Genomic DNA, 16,610 nt, shown 5'->3' with positions numbered 1-16,610 from the left:
CATGTAATACCTGCATGTACTGAAAACAAGATACAATTGTCATGGCCTCTGTCAATCAAATGATATTAAAGGAAGTGGGGGCGGATCTGAGTGATGTGTTGGAGAAGGGAAATGGATGGGTGAGGGGACATGCTTCTGTGAGCCCACAACCCCCCCCCCCATATTTAATGCCTACCTGTTCTTGGTGTGATGATGCGCCAGATGATTTTATGATCTTAAGGAGCAGCATTTGTAGCGTATAGAAAGGGCAGCAAAAAGAAGCTTGATGGGCGAATAGAAGTCTATGCTCAGCCCTTTGTTTCCCAGTGAAGAAAGACAAAAACATTCTCCCCTCTTCAATGCATAAATTGTTCAACATTTTAACAATCTTCAGCAATACAGCTTGTCTCTAGTACCCATTTCTTTTGGGGGACGGTGCTGGTTGCTGTATAAAGACAGTTACACAAGAATTATATGACGTGTTTAGATAAACTACAAGTACACAGAAATGCTAATGCCTTATTGTAAAATAATATTTAGTGCAAAGACATGGTAGGTCCCAGAATAGCGTCCTGGTTTAAAAAGTGAGTATTGCTGGCAGGAAGGAAATAATGTAGGGAAAGGTGAATGATTTCCATGAGCTTTGCTCATAGATGTCTGAAGGCAGTACTGGGACTCTATTGGTAATTGTTCACATGGCAGGGTGTTTGGTGTTTTTTTTTACTTTTGTACTCTAGACAATTTGAAGAAGACGAAGGCAGAGGGATAATATTGCACTCTGTAGAATCTAGTAAACAGCATATTAGAGGGATTCCAAATGATACTTTGAACTTGTTTGGTATGCAAATTGTTTATCTCATATAATCACATCCATTTCAAAAGTAATTAAAATATTCTATGATTTAGGATACCTCATCAAGATGAGTGGAAGTCCTCTGTGACAGTCTGCATCAGACTGCATCAGATGATATGTAGTAAGAGCAAAATGGTTGAGAGTTATAAGATGCCAGCTACAGCTACTGAGATTGTTTCAAGGATTCTTGGACTTTCACCTTGGGAGGTGAGTATCTGTCTGCTTAATAATACTCATCAATCTTCAACTCTTGTCTTCATCCTTTTGAACAACTTCACCAGCCTAGATTGTTAGAAAGCTCAGAAGGGAGTGGCAGGTAATACGTAGTGTGCGCTTTCCCTCTGATTTGATCTTCTTGGAGAAATCTCCATCTCAGCTGGCTTTTCCCTTTGGAGCATCTGTGACATCAACAGCCGATTGTACCAATTCAGTTTCTTATATGGACAGATAGAAGGAAAATCCCCCCTATATAATATGTAATTAATTTATGAAATTCATTGCAACACCATGTAGTGAAGGACACTAGTTTGGATTGCTTTTCAAAAACCCTTAGACAAATTTCAGTGGAAGTCTGTTACTTAGGAGAGCTAAATGGAATCTCTGTGTTGAGACACACTACCTCTGGCCATCATGTGCTAGGGGACATGTGAGATGGCTGTTGCCTTCATAATTTCTGAGCTTCCGAAGGTATATGGCTGGCTGCTATTGGAAATAGATCGCTGAACAAGATGGATCTTGAAGAGGTCCAGCAAAGCAATTTATGATGTGAAAAGTTCATATACCACTCGGGAAGTGAGGGAGAAGGGCAAGTTTGCCCTTCCAATATGACAACAAAAGAGAGAACATACCAGTATTATTTATAACTTTTGATCTGGGATTTAAATAACCTTAAAAATGTGGATAAATTATACTTACATGGGACTAACCTTGTGCCATTCACTGTGGTATGTTACAACCGTAGACCACTGAGCAGATGTAAACATTCGCTGAGTACTATCTTTGTATATATCTATTGATAAATTCATTGATTTATTGACTTGGAGGTGTTTTGCCACCTTCTGGGCATGGAGCTGGGGGATCACTGGGGGTGTGGGGAGGGGAGGTAGTTGTGAATTTCCTGCATTGTGCAGGAGGTTATACTAGATTACCCTAGAGGTCCCTTCCAACGCTATGATTCTATGCTCTTTATTGAAATCGGATCAGATATTTGTATGTATTTTATGAAATATTGACTGTTGTAAGCACTTGACACTTTAAGATTTTCTTGCACTTTTTGTGAATGCATACTTAAAATTTGTGAACGATGCATTAACTTTTCTATATCCATTTGAACTCATTCTAGTGTATACCTCCAGTTGTGGGATTTTCCCTCAGGTTGTTCGCTTTATGTATTCTCGGGGGGTGGGCTGGAGGTGCTTTCCTTTTTTTTCTCATTCACAAGTGGAGCAGCAACCTTTGCTACCCCTGCCTCCAAAATCTTCCAAGTGGCTGCTTGAGCTTGTATCTCTACATTCACGAAACATTACAAACAGACACTTGGAAGCATAGATCTCTCCAAATCTTTCTTCATTTTAAAGTTATAAGTAGTTATAGAGTCTCTGTGCAACAGATCTACAGCATTTCCACTTACCATGCTGCTAGTATCATTCCACCTGTTAAGTTTGTGGTTGCAGAAAAAGATAATATAGAGTGAAAGAGGAAGATAAGGCCTTGCGTGGGGTTTTAATTTTTAAATGGAATTTGGATATGATTCCAACTTGACACAAAGTTGTGTTCATCTCGAAGAAGATCCATGGGAAAATGCTATTGAGCAGTGCTTTTGTGTGTGTGTGTGTGTGTGTGTGTTAGGTTCTGCCCTACTAGTACCTGCACAGACCTCTGAAAAATGCAGACCTTTGAAAGCAGAGGCAAACTACGTTTTCCCGGCTCATGGGTAAACAACCAAACACAGATTTCCTTATGCCAAAACGTTCCTCTCTCCAGGCCCCATTTTTATTATACATTCCCTCAGTTTCATACATTTTGTCATGGAGTTTTACATGTTATCCACAGCTTTAAAGCCTGATCCACAACATAGTGTGTGAAACCACAGCCATTGTTTAATTAGTCATGTTTCTCTCATAACACATAATGGTGTGAAGTGAATGTGTTTCAGTTTTTGCTTACTGCCCAAGTCTACAGCTTTTAAAAGTGTTGTTTTTCTAAGTGACCATTTAGATTTTTAGAGTTTCTCACATGTGTGTGTCTTTGTTAAAATACAGGTTGCTTTTCTGTTTAACGATTGGTCATGTTTTTTCTTACCTGAATAAGATTTCCAAAGAGAGTGAGATTCCGAATTCTCCAATGACAAGAATATTCGAAAAGCTTTGTGAAAACACCAAAATGTGGTTTGCTAGCATTCTTCCAAAACAGCTGCTGAGAGAAAGTTCATTTACTTATCTAAAGGAACTAATGGTTAGTATTCTGGAACAGTATTATTATTTTCAGATTCTGTCTTGAAGTTTGTGGGAGGTATATACTACTAGCTTTGTAGTTCCTTTCTTCTTTGCCTTATTTCCTTCCCAGAGACATGATCCAGTTGCTACTTTCTGATACATTACGCTTAAAAGGATTGATGGTTTATTATTGTGATTTAGACACAATTGCAGAAGAAGACAATGCTCATTCCTCTGCAATAATGACCTTGTGACTGACACCCTCGAGTTACTGGCAATAAAAGACGAGCACCTTGTAAAGGAGTGTTACTTTCTCCCAGTTTGCTGAAATATCTGGATTTCTGGGAGATGGATGGCTCTCACAGGGAGGGAGAATGCTAAACTTCCTTGGAAAAGTGTAGGGCTGTTGTCAAAATGTGCTGCTTTATCTGCCAAAGAAAAAGGAGAATTTTTACCATGGGAAGCAAAGACACATGATGATAATTTTCCATTTGCCATGTAAGGGAACTCTTAATCCTTGCTACATAGGAGGGAGAGGTATGAGGTCTAGCAACAGCCAGTAATGGAATGATTAACTTGAGATTTGTGTGAGATGAACTCGGTATAAAGAAATTTGTCTCTTGTATGAATGCAAGGATAAAATAGATACTTGTTTCTCTCTGATGAAAGCTTGGAGCTAGGTAAGGAGGGAGCATAGTGAGAGAAGACAACTGTCAGTTTCCTCCAACTCCCCGAGTCCGCATTTTTTTTGCACTTGCCTGGGAGTAAACTTCAGTGAATCACCTCTAAGCAAACATGCATAGGAATGCACTGTCAGTGTCTCATTTGTGTCTGGATGACTCCAGGATTTAGTACTGGGAGCAAAGACAAGCTCCAGTCAAATCATGTCTTCTTTCTGCCCATAAAACAGGGATAAAATTTGATCAAGACTGCTCAAGATTCCCAGTTCAGTCTCCTAAGATAATGCTGAAGTGCAAGCATGATTGCATATTGGTTGAATAAGCTTTCCCTTTCACTGATTTACTTTTAAAATAATATTTTCTTTCTTAGGCTTGGGATTGTTTCTTGAAAATAAAATTTCCTGATGAGAATTTCACAAAGCAGTGGCAATCAACTTTAATTTCTGATATGAAAAGCAGAATCAAAAAGGTATTAAAGTGTATGGAAATACTGTTAAGTATGCCGTGGTAGAGATTGTATTTAAGCTGAGCTTTCTGCGTGAGTAGACATGTGCGGTTCAGGAATCCGATTCGGAAAAAATGCCCGAATCGGACCTGATCCGTAAAGATTCGGGATTTGCTGGCCCCAGAAATCCTGAATCAAAGCTTTCCGAAGCATTCGTAATGCTTCAGAAAGCTTCAGAGCTGAGTTTAAAGGGCCCCGCCGCTGCTTGCAAGCAGCGGTGGGGCCCTTTAAACATCATCCCAGTCCCAGCCCCCCACCCCCACTTACCTTTGCAGTGTAGGTGGCAGCGGTGGCTCCTGCCCTCCCCGCCATCTGCGGGGCTGTGGAGCAACAGAGGAGGTGGAGAAAGCCCTTCCTGCCCCTCAAATGGCAGCCGCTGCACCGTGGCCATTTGAGGGGCAGGAAGGGCCAGAGGGAGGTGGCTCTGGCTTTCCCCACCGCCCTGCAGGCTCAGGAGGTGGTGCGGCAGCAGAGGAGCCGGCTGGCTCCAGGCTGTTGCAGCCTCGTGCTACTGTGCATGCTGCTGCTGCCACTGCCGCCACAGCCCGCCGCCCAGCTGATCATCTTCCCCCTCTCCATCCGCCCAGGTAAGGAGGTGGTGGGTGGAGGGGTTGCCCCAATGGTGGTGGGGGAGTTGCTCCCCCTCACTTCAGTATGCTCCGAATATTTATGGAGCATATTGAAGTGAGTAAAATACCATAATTCCGAAGCAGCAAGCCGCTTCAGAATTATGGTATTTTACTCTGAATTTTTTCCCCGCTTCAGATAAACCCGAAGTGGGAAACCCGAATCTTTTTGGGATGCACACCCCTATGCATGAGACTATAATGTCAGATATGAGTGTGTTTTTTTAAAATTGTCTAACTTGCTTCTGTGTCCCTATCATTATTCATGTTTGAAAATCCAGTTACAAAGTGTCTTAGTGTGACTTTTTCTTTGTGTCCTGTTACCCTATCCTTGGTTTGACTTCTAGTGACAACAACTACAGATTCAAAGATCTCTATAGGTGTTGTGAACAGGGTGTTTACAGTTTGGTTTTGCTGATAGGCAGCACAGATTTGAAAATATTCCTGGACCATACACTGGTATTTGAAGATGGGATAGATTTGGTTGGCCCTTCTCAGTGAAGTTGCTTAGGGAACATAAGAGACAGCCTTTACATTGAGAAGCTTTCAGTCTGTAGGGGCAAAGCTGTCTTTTTCCTGCATAAGTAAAAATGGTTAACAATAGCATCAACATAACACATGATTAACAATATAAAGTACTATAATCTGAATTTCTTCCTGGTCCATATTTTCTTTTAAGACTTCTAAATACTTGAAACCAATGACAGTGTTTTCTGTTCCCTTTACAGGAGCGTGAAGTTCAACAGATAAAAGTCTACTGCGACCGCCAGACAACACTTGAGGGACTTCACCCTCTGATTGGAAATACCTTTGAAAACTGTGCTATTGAAGCAATTAATTTAGCATATAAGGTAGCATATTGGCAAATTCTATGAATAATACTTTCCTTTACAGAGTATTAGAGCCAAGACACAAGTGACGCCTGACACAGGTTGAACTCTTGTCAGCTTCCCTCAGGTTTTGATGGGAAATGTAGGCGTCCTGATTTTACAGCTTGGCTCTCCATGACAGCTGCAAGACCAGGATGCCTACATTTCCCATCAAAACTTGAGGGAAGCTGACAAGTGTCCAACATGTGTCAGGCGTCACTTGTAGTTTGGCTCTTATTGGATACATGAAACTTTTAAAAAATGTGCTTATTTGAATTAGAATAAGTTATACAAAAATTGTATTTCTGTATTTACAATACTTACATTTTGCCTCTTTAGGTAGTTTAAACACTTGATCCTTGTTAGTTTTCCCTGAGAGGTTGAGCTAATATTGGGTAGTGTTAACATGACTCCCAAGATCTTTTGTTCAGAACAGCTAAAAAAATCCATACGTGTTGTTTTGAAAATCGAGGCTTTTTTTCCTATGCAAGTTATGTTACCCTCTTGTAACCTGAGCAGACTGGACAAGCGTGTGTGTGCTGCCTTCAGATAGTGAATGACTTGAAGTGTTACAAATCATCTGCTTTTTGGGTCATACCTCAGACCTCTTTTCACCTTCAGTGGTATTGCCATTCTTAGGGAAATTCCTATCCCTCCATAAAGGAAACTGAAATGTGAATATCTGAACTCTAACTTAGTAACTTAAATTTTTTTTAGAATTTTAAAGTTACTCAGCATAGTGCCATCAATGTAGAATTATGTAGATAAGTTGGAAGTCTTTTATCTATTTGTATTTTTGTTTGTCTTTCATATTTTTTAAAGACTTTGGACTAGTATGTTTCCAGCTTAAATTCACTCATTTGCAAAATTGGTCCCTGTGTTAAGGATACAAGAGCAGTGGATAGAAGGGGAATTGAAGGACCCCTATGCTTAAAAAAAAAGTGGGAGGTCCAAAAATGTGTTACTTTAACCAATCACTTCTGAAGGGTGACCTCATGACAAGATGAAAAAAGGGGTGGTGGCTAACTACTGTTGAGACGTGAACCAAATCAGAATGCATACAGTGATGCAGAAAAGCGTGGGCTCAGGTGGATTCTGTGACAGTGGGTCATTGAAACTGATGAACACAGGTAGGATTGGGCCATGCAATAAACATTAACCCTCTAAGACAGGCAGGGTTTTTTTTCTGGGAAAAGAGGTGGTAGAACTAAATGGTGGAACTTAAGACCGCACAATAACATCACTTTGGGTCAGCTGGAACAAAGGGGGAAAATGGTCACATGGCTGGTGGCCCCGCCCCCTCATCTCCAGACAGAGGGGAGTTTAGATTGCCCTCCATGCTGCTTGGCGGCGTGAAGGGCAATCTAAACTTCCCTCTGTCTGGAGATCAGGGGGTGGGCCACCGGCCATGTGACCGTTTTTAAAAGATGCCAGAACTCCGTTCCACCGCGTTCCTGCTGGAAAAAAAGCCCTGAAGATAGCGGTCCCCAACATGGTGCCTGTGGTGCTATAGTGCCCACTGACACCTTTCCCAGCATCTGCCAAATGTTTTCAGAAAGGGGGTGGGGCTTGGTGGGGTTCTTGTCCTTCATGGCTTCTGATAGGCTACAGAAGATCTCTGATTGGCTGTGCAGATTAGAATGATATGGCTTCAGTAGCAGCTTCCACGACAGTGTTGGTTTTATTTTGTCTCTCGCTCCTCTTTCCCAGTGTATTTATATTCTCTTCTTCCCTGCTCTCTCTCTGGGTGTGGCTCTGCTTCCTGCAGCTGCCATTTTGTGATTGTGTCCACCACCCTGTGTCAGAATTCCAAAGTTGTCCACAGGCTGAGAAAGATTAGGGACCCTTTGCTTTAACAATTCAGATAATATGAAATCGACTCTGCAACATGAGGAACTCATTGTTTTGCAATACTAGACATAATTCTGTGTTTTACGTAGACTCATAAGAATCTCCTTGACATGATGTCCTCCTACAACCTGAGCAAGCTGGGCACTCTTATATCTGCTGTCATTGTAAAATCATGGCCAACTGGCAGGACTGGTGAGCCTATAAGTGACTTGGAAGGAGCTCTGAATCATATCCTCGTTTGGCCAGACATCAAACATCTTTTCATCTTCAATGGTATTTATGTGTACCATTTAATTGGGGGAAGAACTCTGGGCGCTTTATTCAACATCAACAGTGACTCCAATTGCAAAGTAACTTAAATGTGCCATTATGGAAAGGGAAAGTCACATAAGACTTAGCCTCTCAGATAGGCATTACATTAAAATGGAAATCGGACTTCATATCACTGCTGATTTTAGTGGAGGGGAGTATGTTTGCTTCTATGTTCTTAGTTTAAAAAGAAAACATTGTGTAGAAGGCGGTTGGCAAGATGAAATGTGGCATCTGTGCAAACTTGCTAGGGAGAAGATGAGAGAGACAAATTCTGCATGTGGCTGCTTTTAGCTGAAATGGGGAGGAAGCTAATTCTGACTGTTTCAAAACTTTAAGAACAAAGACTGCTCGGGTTTTGTTTTTTAATTAAACACATGCTTGATCTGACAGGAGCAGGTGGGGACTTTCTGGCTCAACTTACTGATGACGCAAAGGAGTGCATGACCACTGCTGACTCGATATATACAAATGTTACCTATGAACTTGGTTCAGGCCGTATCCTAGTTAAACATTGTGAACTAATTTCTAAGCACAAAAAACAATTTCTGTCCATATGGGAACTAAGTAAGTACAATTTTTTGCATATGTTTGTGTGAGGGGGATGGGTCAGTATAATCAAAATAATGGATTTATATTGGATATAACCATTACTTCTTACTAGTAGCTTGAGTTAAGCATAGGAGTGGGGGCTCCCAGCCTGATTGAGAAGATAGAGACGACCTGCTTGCACAGGAGCCCTTAAATAAAGCCAGGGAAAGGTGTGTTCGAGCTGGGCATCAGGCTGCAATGGCAAGTGAAGCTGGGGTCACCAGAAATGATGTGTTGGCTCAGTTGCCAGGGCACCTGAGAACAATGCAGCAAGCAACCCACGAGTATTAACTAAGTCTCCTAATGCAATTCCTATGCCAATTATCGAATGTTCTACTAACAATAATGAAATGTTTAAACGCTTCTGTTGTGGTTCACAAATAATCAACTGTATTTTCAGACTGGCTCTCTGTGATCAAAGACAGTTAATTCTTAAAGTGGTATTTTCAAACTGGCTCTCTGTGCTCTATAGGAATAGTCTGTATTTATGAGAAATATTTATTCATTGATGTATGGTAACTTACTTAACTTCTTAGAGCAATAGTCACTTTACTATTCATTAATAATTTTTTTTCCATTGGGTCATTTATATTTGCCCCCCAATTGTAGTTTTCCACTTCTTGCTTTAGTCTTATTTGGAGGGCTCTCCATTTTTATATATCTCAAAATAAAGAAGACCAGAACAGGCAGGAGGGAAAAGACCTGTGGGTACTGACAACCCTTCCCTCTAATCGGAGACGTTGGCCTGGGCAGCCCAGGTTTTTTTTATGGCCATTAGAGTTCAGAAACTGTTGTCTTACTTTGGAAATTAGTAAAGCCAAATTAAAGACATTTTTCGCTGGAGGCGGGGGGAAGAAGGGCAAATGTTTTGTGCTAACTTGTAATTTTCAGAAATTTTCATTTCAGAAAACAAGCATCTTTCATCTATGGAGAAAACAGAACAAAAGCAGACATTAGAAAAAGTGCTTACCTTGAGGTTTCAGGAAGTATTGTCAGTCAAGAGGGAGCAAAAAAATTTGGGATCCTTCTTGGACATGTGTCGGAAGGTGCAAGATTTTGTAAAAGGTAATGGTTTGTATAGATACCTCTTTTAAAAGGATAGTTCTTTCTTTTTTTTTTCTGTTGTGCGCTTCTGTTACACTGGTGAATTTACTTCTAATGCCGGGAGTTGAAGTAGAACAAAACTGTTGAATGAGAAGGCAGCAGAATCCATGTCACATGGAAAGCTGAAAACATAAGCCACATTACTAGTTTTTAAGCAAACTTTTGAGGTTGGTATTTGAAGCTGAAACGTGATTTGTTGTACAGTAGAAAAACAGGGAATCTGTTTTCCAAGCTATATCTGTCTCTTCACTTTTCAGTGGATATTTCTGAAATTGAACAGAAGCACAGTGAAAATCTGAACTCGAAAGCGTTGAATGAGATTGTGACTGTGAGAAATCCAGTTGACCAGAATGATGATAAAATAGAGACCTGGTATAACCTGAGTCCAGCCCTAAAAAGGACATCCGGAATGGTGCATGATTTAAAAGAAAGCCATGTCTTCCAGCATTGCTGGGAGTGGGCAGCCAAAAACCTGCAGGACAGCCACGAAGATTTAATTGAAGAAGAGGATGTTGCTGCTTTGAATATCGAGGATGTGCTCGAATGCATATATGAGCCTTGTTACAGGGAATTCTGCAGACTCTATAGTAGCCTGAAATCTGGAGAGCTCACATTTGCTGAAGTGGACAGTCTCTTTAGAGACTTTACTAACAATTATGAGGAGCTAAAAAAGGATTTTCAGATTATGTCCAGTCAGGACAGGCAAGATGGTGGTGAATGGATAAATGAACGGGTTCAGCAAATCCAACAGTACCACGAATTGCATTTAGCTGTGGATTCTGCTAAGGTTATTGACAAGGTCAAGGAAGGTTTAAGCCTATCTGGTGATTTCACAGTCTTGCGACTTCTTCTGAACTTCGTAAGTATAGCTCTTCAAATTATTAGCAGCCTATCTGACAGTGCAAGGATGTACCTAAACTTTGTAAAGCTATCCTGGATCTATATGGAGAAAGTCAGGATATACGTTATCTAAGTAAATGTCTTGCTGACTTCAAATGTACCGGTCAGTCATATCTTGAATATTACTAAAACTCACCCACTAAGTCATCTCAAGGGAAATCTGTACTTCGGGCTGTTCTATACTACCTAATATCTTTATTTGGGATGTTTTTGTACCTCCTCTTCAGAAACCTGCTTGAGGTGGCTTACAATTAAAACAACATGATAATACAAAAACAAGCTCATGGGCATAACTAACCAGCATAAAAACTATCTATAAAACCAAAGCAGACTGTTAAAAAAGCTGGTAAGATGTTCTATATAAAATCCATTTTTGCTGGTTGTTATAAAAGTGATACATACTCACAACTCAGTTGCAGGTTTCATTTTTAAAAGATACACACTCTTGAAAAATAAATCCACAGTTTTTTGATGGTATCTTCCAAACTGAATACTAAGACCTGTTGGGTATGTAGAAAGAAATTAACCTAAATAATCTTTCCAGGAGCCTCTGGCACAGCCTGAAATTGGGCCCCTAATCCATTAATTTTGGAACTCGTTTACAAAACTCCTCTTAAACATTAAATGAATATATTGTTTCATATTATGGAATTACAAATTTAACAATCCTTGTTTCATGGTGAGGTATCTTTGAGTAGTCATGTATCTTAATTAAAAATATCTTTTCATAGGTTTTTCTTCAAAAAGCGTTTTATCAAAAATTCTTTTAAATAAAAAACCTAATTGTTTTGGCTGTTACTAAACAAATCCTTGATTATTTTTTTTAACCACCATGTCAAACTCAGCGTTTTTCTCTTTCCTCTGATGACCTGACTATTGTTTCTGACTATTGTATGCTTATATTCCTGTATTGTCTCCACCCTGCATGTCTGATGCACACACACTTAACTCTCTGTCACAGCTACTGTATAGCTAATCTGTTCTATGACAGTTGTTTAGCAATCAGAGCAATCTTGGTGTGCAAATGACAGTTGAGTACATGATGTCTGCTTGCAAGGGATAACTGTGCGTGGTGATCATCTGTAGTAAAGATGACTGGTCACCCCCATGTTAGCTCTGTGGAAACCCTCTATGGGGCACACAGACTTTATGTGAGAAGCTGGTCATTTATAGTATCCCGCCACCTTGTGAAGTAAATATGGCCAATTCCAGTTGACTGCAGGAATGTGGTCATATATTGGCCTTAGTTTCCAACCACCTCTATTATGAATGGGAGTTTCAGAGGCTCCTGAAGTATTCCACCATGGAACTGTGCATTCTGTGGTGATATCTGTACAGCTACAAGTGTAGTTACAACCATAGATCTTCTTCTTGTGCTGTTCCCATTGTACTAAATCTGGGGAAATTTTTCCTTTCTATATGCCAAGTAACTACAGTTTTCACAGTAAGTGAATACATATTTGAAACTGTTTCCTGTTGGAGAAGGATGCATTACGAAATGAAGTGTGCGGTAGGGATGCCACCATAACCTAGCACATTCAGTTTCTAGCATGGATATTACTCTGCTATAGCACACAACTACCTGAAGCCAGCACCTGTCTGATTTTTTTCCCTCTTGGACAAAAATCAAGTACAAGGATTATTGATGTGTGAATAAAAGTAAATGAGTAGCATCCAGATTTGGATGCAATCAGCATGCACATCCAAACACATCCAATAAAAAAGACTTCATGGGATATCAAGTACAAGGACAATTTTTGCATATCTATAATAAACAAAGTTTCTTATCCATCTCTGCAATCCTTGCTTTTCAGAGAGATGAATTCCAGTCCTTTCAGCAAGAAAAACTATCCTGCATGAGTCCCAAATTAATGCATACTAAGAAACTCCTACAAAGCATCACTGAGCCACGTCGTAAGTGCCTTGAGGAGCTTACGCTCAGAAGGGAGTTTATCAACTGGGTCAAAGAGGCTCTGAAAGGTAAAATAGATGCAAATCTGATGAGTTTATTTCTTGGCATTAATTGAGAATTATACTCAATACTAGGGGTGTGTGCTCCGGGTTTCCGATTCGGAATCGAACCCTATATGTAAAGATCCGGGATTCCTGAATGGGGGCTAGCATGGTGGCCCCAATTTGGAAATGCCAAATCAAAGCTTCCCCGAAGCATTTGAGTTGCTTTGGGAAGCTTCGGGGTCCTTTAAACTATCCACTGGCAGGCAGTGGGGGGCGGGGGAATCACCCCCTGCCACCTGACAGCTGATAGTTTAAAGGGCCATTTCCTGCCACTTGCAAGCGGCAGGGCCCTTTAAATGACCCAAACCCCACAACCCCCAGCCCCCCCATTTACCTTGGCTTTGCTGCTGCGGTGGTGGAGGCCGCGGCCCAGCAACCACAGCTCCGGCCTTCTGCACCACCCTGCGGGCCCACGTGGTAATGGAGGAGGCCTGCACTACCCGCCATGGGGGGCCGCCATAGGGGGGGAATGCCCCCCCCATTCAGATGGCCGCCATGGGGGGGAATTCCCCCTTGCCACCTGCCAGGTGATAGTTTAAAGGGACCTGCTGCTTGCAAGTAGCAGGAAAGGGGCCCTTTAAACTATCAGCTGTCAGGTGGTGGGGGGATCCTCCCTGCCACCGGCCAGCTGATAGTTTAAAGGGACCTTTAAAGCGCCAGGTAAGTGGGTTGGAGTGGACAGTGGGGCTAAGTGGGGGGGGTGAGGGGGGTGAGGGGGGGTGTGGGTGCTGGGAGAAAACCCAGCCCCCTGAATCACTTTGGAATGCTCCGAATCTTTACGGAGCATTCCAAAGTGATTCAAATACCCAAAACAGGAAACCCAAATATTTTGGGGGTGCACACCCCTAAGGATCCTGATTTATATTTGATCTACAAACATGTCAGGCCTCTCATTTCTCAGTTTCTTTTATACTTACCAGATTGAGACCTGCAAGAAATCTTTTTGGTAACAAATAGAAAGGTGTTCTTCCTCTGCATGCCCTATCAGCTCCTCCATTTCTGAGCTTCTGCTTCTATTTTCCCCCTTTCATGCCTCCTTTCATTTGCTTGTTTTTTCTCTCATTCTGCCACTCGCATTCATGCATGTATACAACCATGGACCATCATATGTGCAAGCAGCTATGCAAGCAGTCTTTCACACAACCTCATCTAGGGTGCTTTTGTGTGTGTGGGGGGGGGAGGTCCATTTACCTCCCTCTCCTTTGCTTTTCACAAATTTATAGAAACCTCCTCCTGCTTTTCCTAACAGATGCTTAACCTCCTTAGCCATCTGCACAGGTGGTCCAAAATGGCTTTTATTAGGTTTCCCAAAGGATTCTCCAGTTGCTTCCAAAATGAGCTATCTTATCGCAAAACAGCAGAGTTCACAAATAAAATTCAGATGCTTTCACATGGTTGCTGCCTCTAGATTGGCTGAGAATAGCCTATTTTCACCCATCCACTCAAGAGGCCATGAGCAGTCTTAATAAAATTGGTTAATGCTTGCTTGTTAAAATTTTTACCTTTGTATACGATCCTCTAACAGAAAAAGTATCAAGGCCTTTCTGGGGTCAAACTCAGAATCTTTAGGAAAATGGAACAGGGAGCCCATCGGGGAGAGAACAAGCTGCACCCCGATCCCCTGGACTTTGACACCTCAGCTGAGGGGCCTGCTTCTGAAGTCTCAGCTCAAGAAGTTGCTGCTTTCTCATCAGACCTCGAGGCAGCTGCCTCTCTCCCCTGTAAGGCTAGACCCCAGACCACCAGCACCTCACAATCTCCCTCCATAGGGCAGGGGCAGCAGAGACAGTGGGCCCATGAAGAGGCAGCACAGCGGTAGAGTGCCAGGTTTGTGGCCTGTGCTCCTCCCTTCAAGCACTGTTCTACCGTTTGCAGTTCCTTGCAGGATTGGGTCTCCATCAAAGCCTAGCTGGCCAAAGCCCAGGAACTGGTGGGGCTTCTTTCCCTTTCAGGCAATTTAAACCCTAGGCAGAGCGGAGCGATGTGATGCTTTAATCAGGTCCTAGGAGCCAGCGTGTCCCTGTTAAACATTCACTCTCGGACCTAGTAATTGCAGATTATGACATACCTTAGTGCTGCCCTGAAGGGAAGACGCCCATCTCTAGTTTCTTTGTGGATCCCTGCTTTGGAAGAGCCCATATCCAGCACCAGGGTCAGCTGCTAAGACAGAACAAAAAAGGAGAATTAATTGTGTCTGCTGCTCTCCATGATTAGGTACTTACAAATTTTTGTGTATGAATGGTGGTAAGCAGTGCAGAGCATTGAGTTTATAGGCCTTTTGGCTAAGATCAAGTGTAGTGTGTAGAGTTATATTGTTAAAATACTATAAGAAGAAAGGCTTGCTTCCTGGCTCTTGAGAATACTACCAAGGCATTGCTACAGACCTGCTATTTCTTTTGATTCCCCTTAGATATAACTGAGCTGAAGGTGTTTGTGGACCTTGCCTCTATTTCTGCTGGAGAGAATGACATGGATGTAGATCGTGTTGCCTGTTTCCATGATGCTCTGCTGGGCTACTCTTCTCTTCTGTATGAATTGAAGCAGGAATCTGGATTTGATGAGTTCATGAGGTGTTTGGAGAAATTGTGGAAAGCTCTGGACAGTGACTGCAGCCTTCCTCAAAAATTGGTAATTTGTCTTATCAACACTGTGGTCCATCTGCTGTTGTGAATTTGACAATTATTTTAACTTTGTTTTATGACTAGCGTGATTTTACAGTTGAAGTACCATAGCAGTATACTTCAGATTTTTTATACCTGGGACTCAATACGCTTGCACATATATAATGTGAATTATGTGACAGAGTTACAAGACAATTTGAAGGCTAGACCTGTGTTGTGTGCATAAGAGCTGGGGACAAGCCAAACACCCAGAGGTATACCATGTTGAGGAAAAAGCCAAGAATCAGAGCCATGGAGGAATCCTCTGTACTATGAACTGATATCCCTTCACTGCCCCATTGCTCCTCTCAGTGTTCCTTCCAAAGAGTTCTGGAGGGGAGAGTCCCTTGCTGCCGCTACATGCATACTAGGAGTAGGTTCTTCCAAAAGGTGGGAGAAAATGGCAGCTCTGTAAGGGCTTGGAGGTGGGGTTCACCAGAGGGAAGCAACCCATGGACTGAAGGCCACCACCACATAGCACATAATTACTGACTGTTGTCATTGCTGAGAATTTCTGGCTCATAATCAATTAGCATTATATGCTCTGTAAACGGGAAAAAATACGACTATTACATACTTACACTTTCTATGGCATATGCTGTCCTGTGAGCAGGTGAAGGTTCTGGTATGTTTCTGGCATGTCACAAAATATTCTGTGCTGTTTTAAACATTGGGCTAAAGGAAGTTAAAAATCAACATAATGTTTTAAAAGATTCTCTGACTGAGAACTCTCTATTGGAACACTGTTATTCCACAGCTGTGGTGTTTGATTTGGGAAAAAATATGGGGCTAGGAGAACTAATTTGGTTCATATCTTCTCCCCACAGCGTGATTCTGCCCGGCATTTGGAATGGCTAAAAACCATAAAGGAGAGCCATGGCTCTGTGGAACTATCATCTATATCACTGGCGACTACAATCAATAACAAAGGAATCTACATAATTCGTGCACCAGCAGAAGGCCAGAAGGTGAGACCACACATGAAAAGGTTGAGACATACTGTTCTAGTAGTTGTGGCCTTTATTCTCATCTTTACTGTGTTCTTTAAAGTGTCACTAAACAGCCTGCTGTAAACTATGCTAGCAAAGAATATTGTGTGCGCAAAGAAAACTATGGTTGGTTGTTGTGGGTTTTCCGGGCTGTATTGCCGTGGTCTTGGCATTGTAGTTCCTGACGTTTCGCCAGCAGCTGTGGCTGGCATCTTCAGAGGTGTAGCACCAAAAGACAGAGAT

At 41.8% G+C, this 16,610-nt stretch overlaps 1 protein-coding gene across 1 annotated transcript in view; it reads left to right on the top strand.

Moving 5' to 3' along the window:
- Window positions 1-16,610, top strand: part of RNF213 (ring finger protein 213) — a 135,061-nt gene that overhangs the window by 49,721 nt on the left and 68,730 nt on the right. The window contains exons 13-23 of the mRNA XM_054975559.1: window positions 886-1,039; window positions 3,143-3,286; window positions 4,318-4,416; window positions 5,807-5,929; window positions 7,888-8,071; window positions 8,501-8,674; window positions 9,605-9,763; window positions 10,060-10,661; window positions 12,517-12,682; window positions 15,129-15,346; window positions 16,206-16,346. Coding sequence (XP_054831534.1) covers window positions 886-1,039; window positions 3,143-3,286; window positions 4,318-4,416; window positions 5,807-5,929; window positions 7,888-8,071; window positions 8,501-8,674; window positions 9,605-9,763; window positions 10,060-10,661; window positions 12,517-12,682; window positions 15,129-15,346; window positions 16,206-16,346 — 2,164 coding nt within the window. The remainder of the gene's footprint in view (window positions 1-885; window positions 1,040-3,142; window positions 3,287-4,317; window positions 4,417-5,806; window positions 5,930-7,887; window positions 8,072-8,500; window positions 8,675-9,604; window positions 9,764-10,059; window positions 10,662-12,516; window positions 12,683-15,128; window positions 15,347-16,205; window positions 16,347-16,610) is intronic.

The sequence above is a fragment of the Eublepharis macularius genome, chromosome 4 (assembly GCF_028583425.1).
Source record: "Eublepharis macularius isolate TG4126 chromosome 4, MPM_Emac_v1.0, whole genome shotgun sequence".
NCBI lineage: Eukaryota > Metazoa > Chordata > Lepidosauria > Squamata > Eublepharidae > Eublepharis > Eublepharis macularius.
This window is presented reverse-complemented; position numbering and strand designations above follow the sequence as displayed.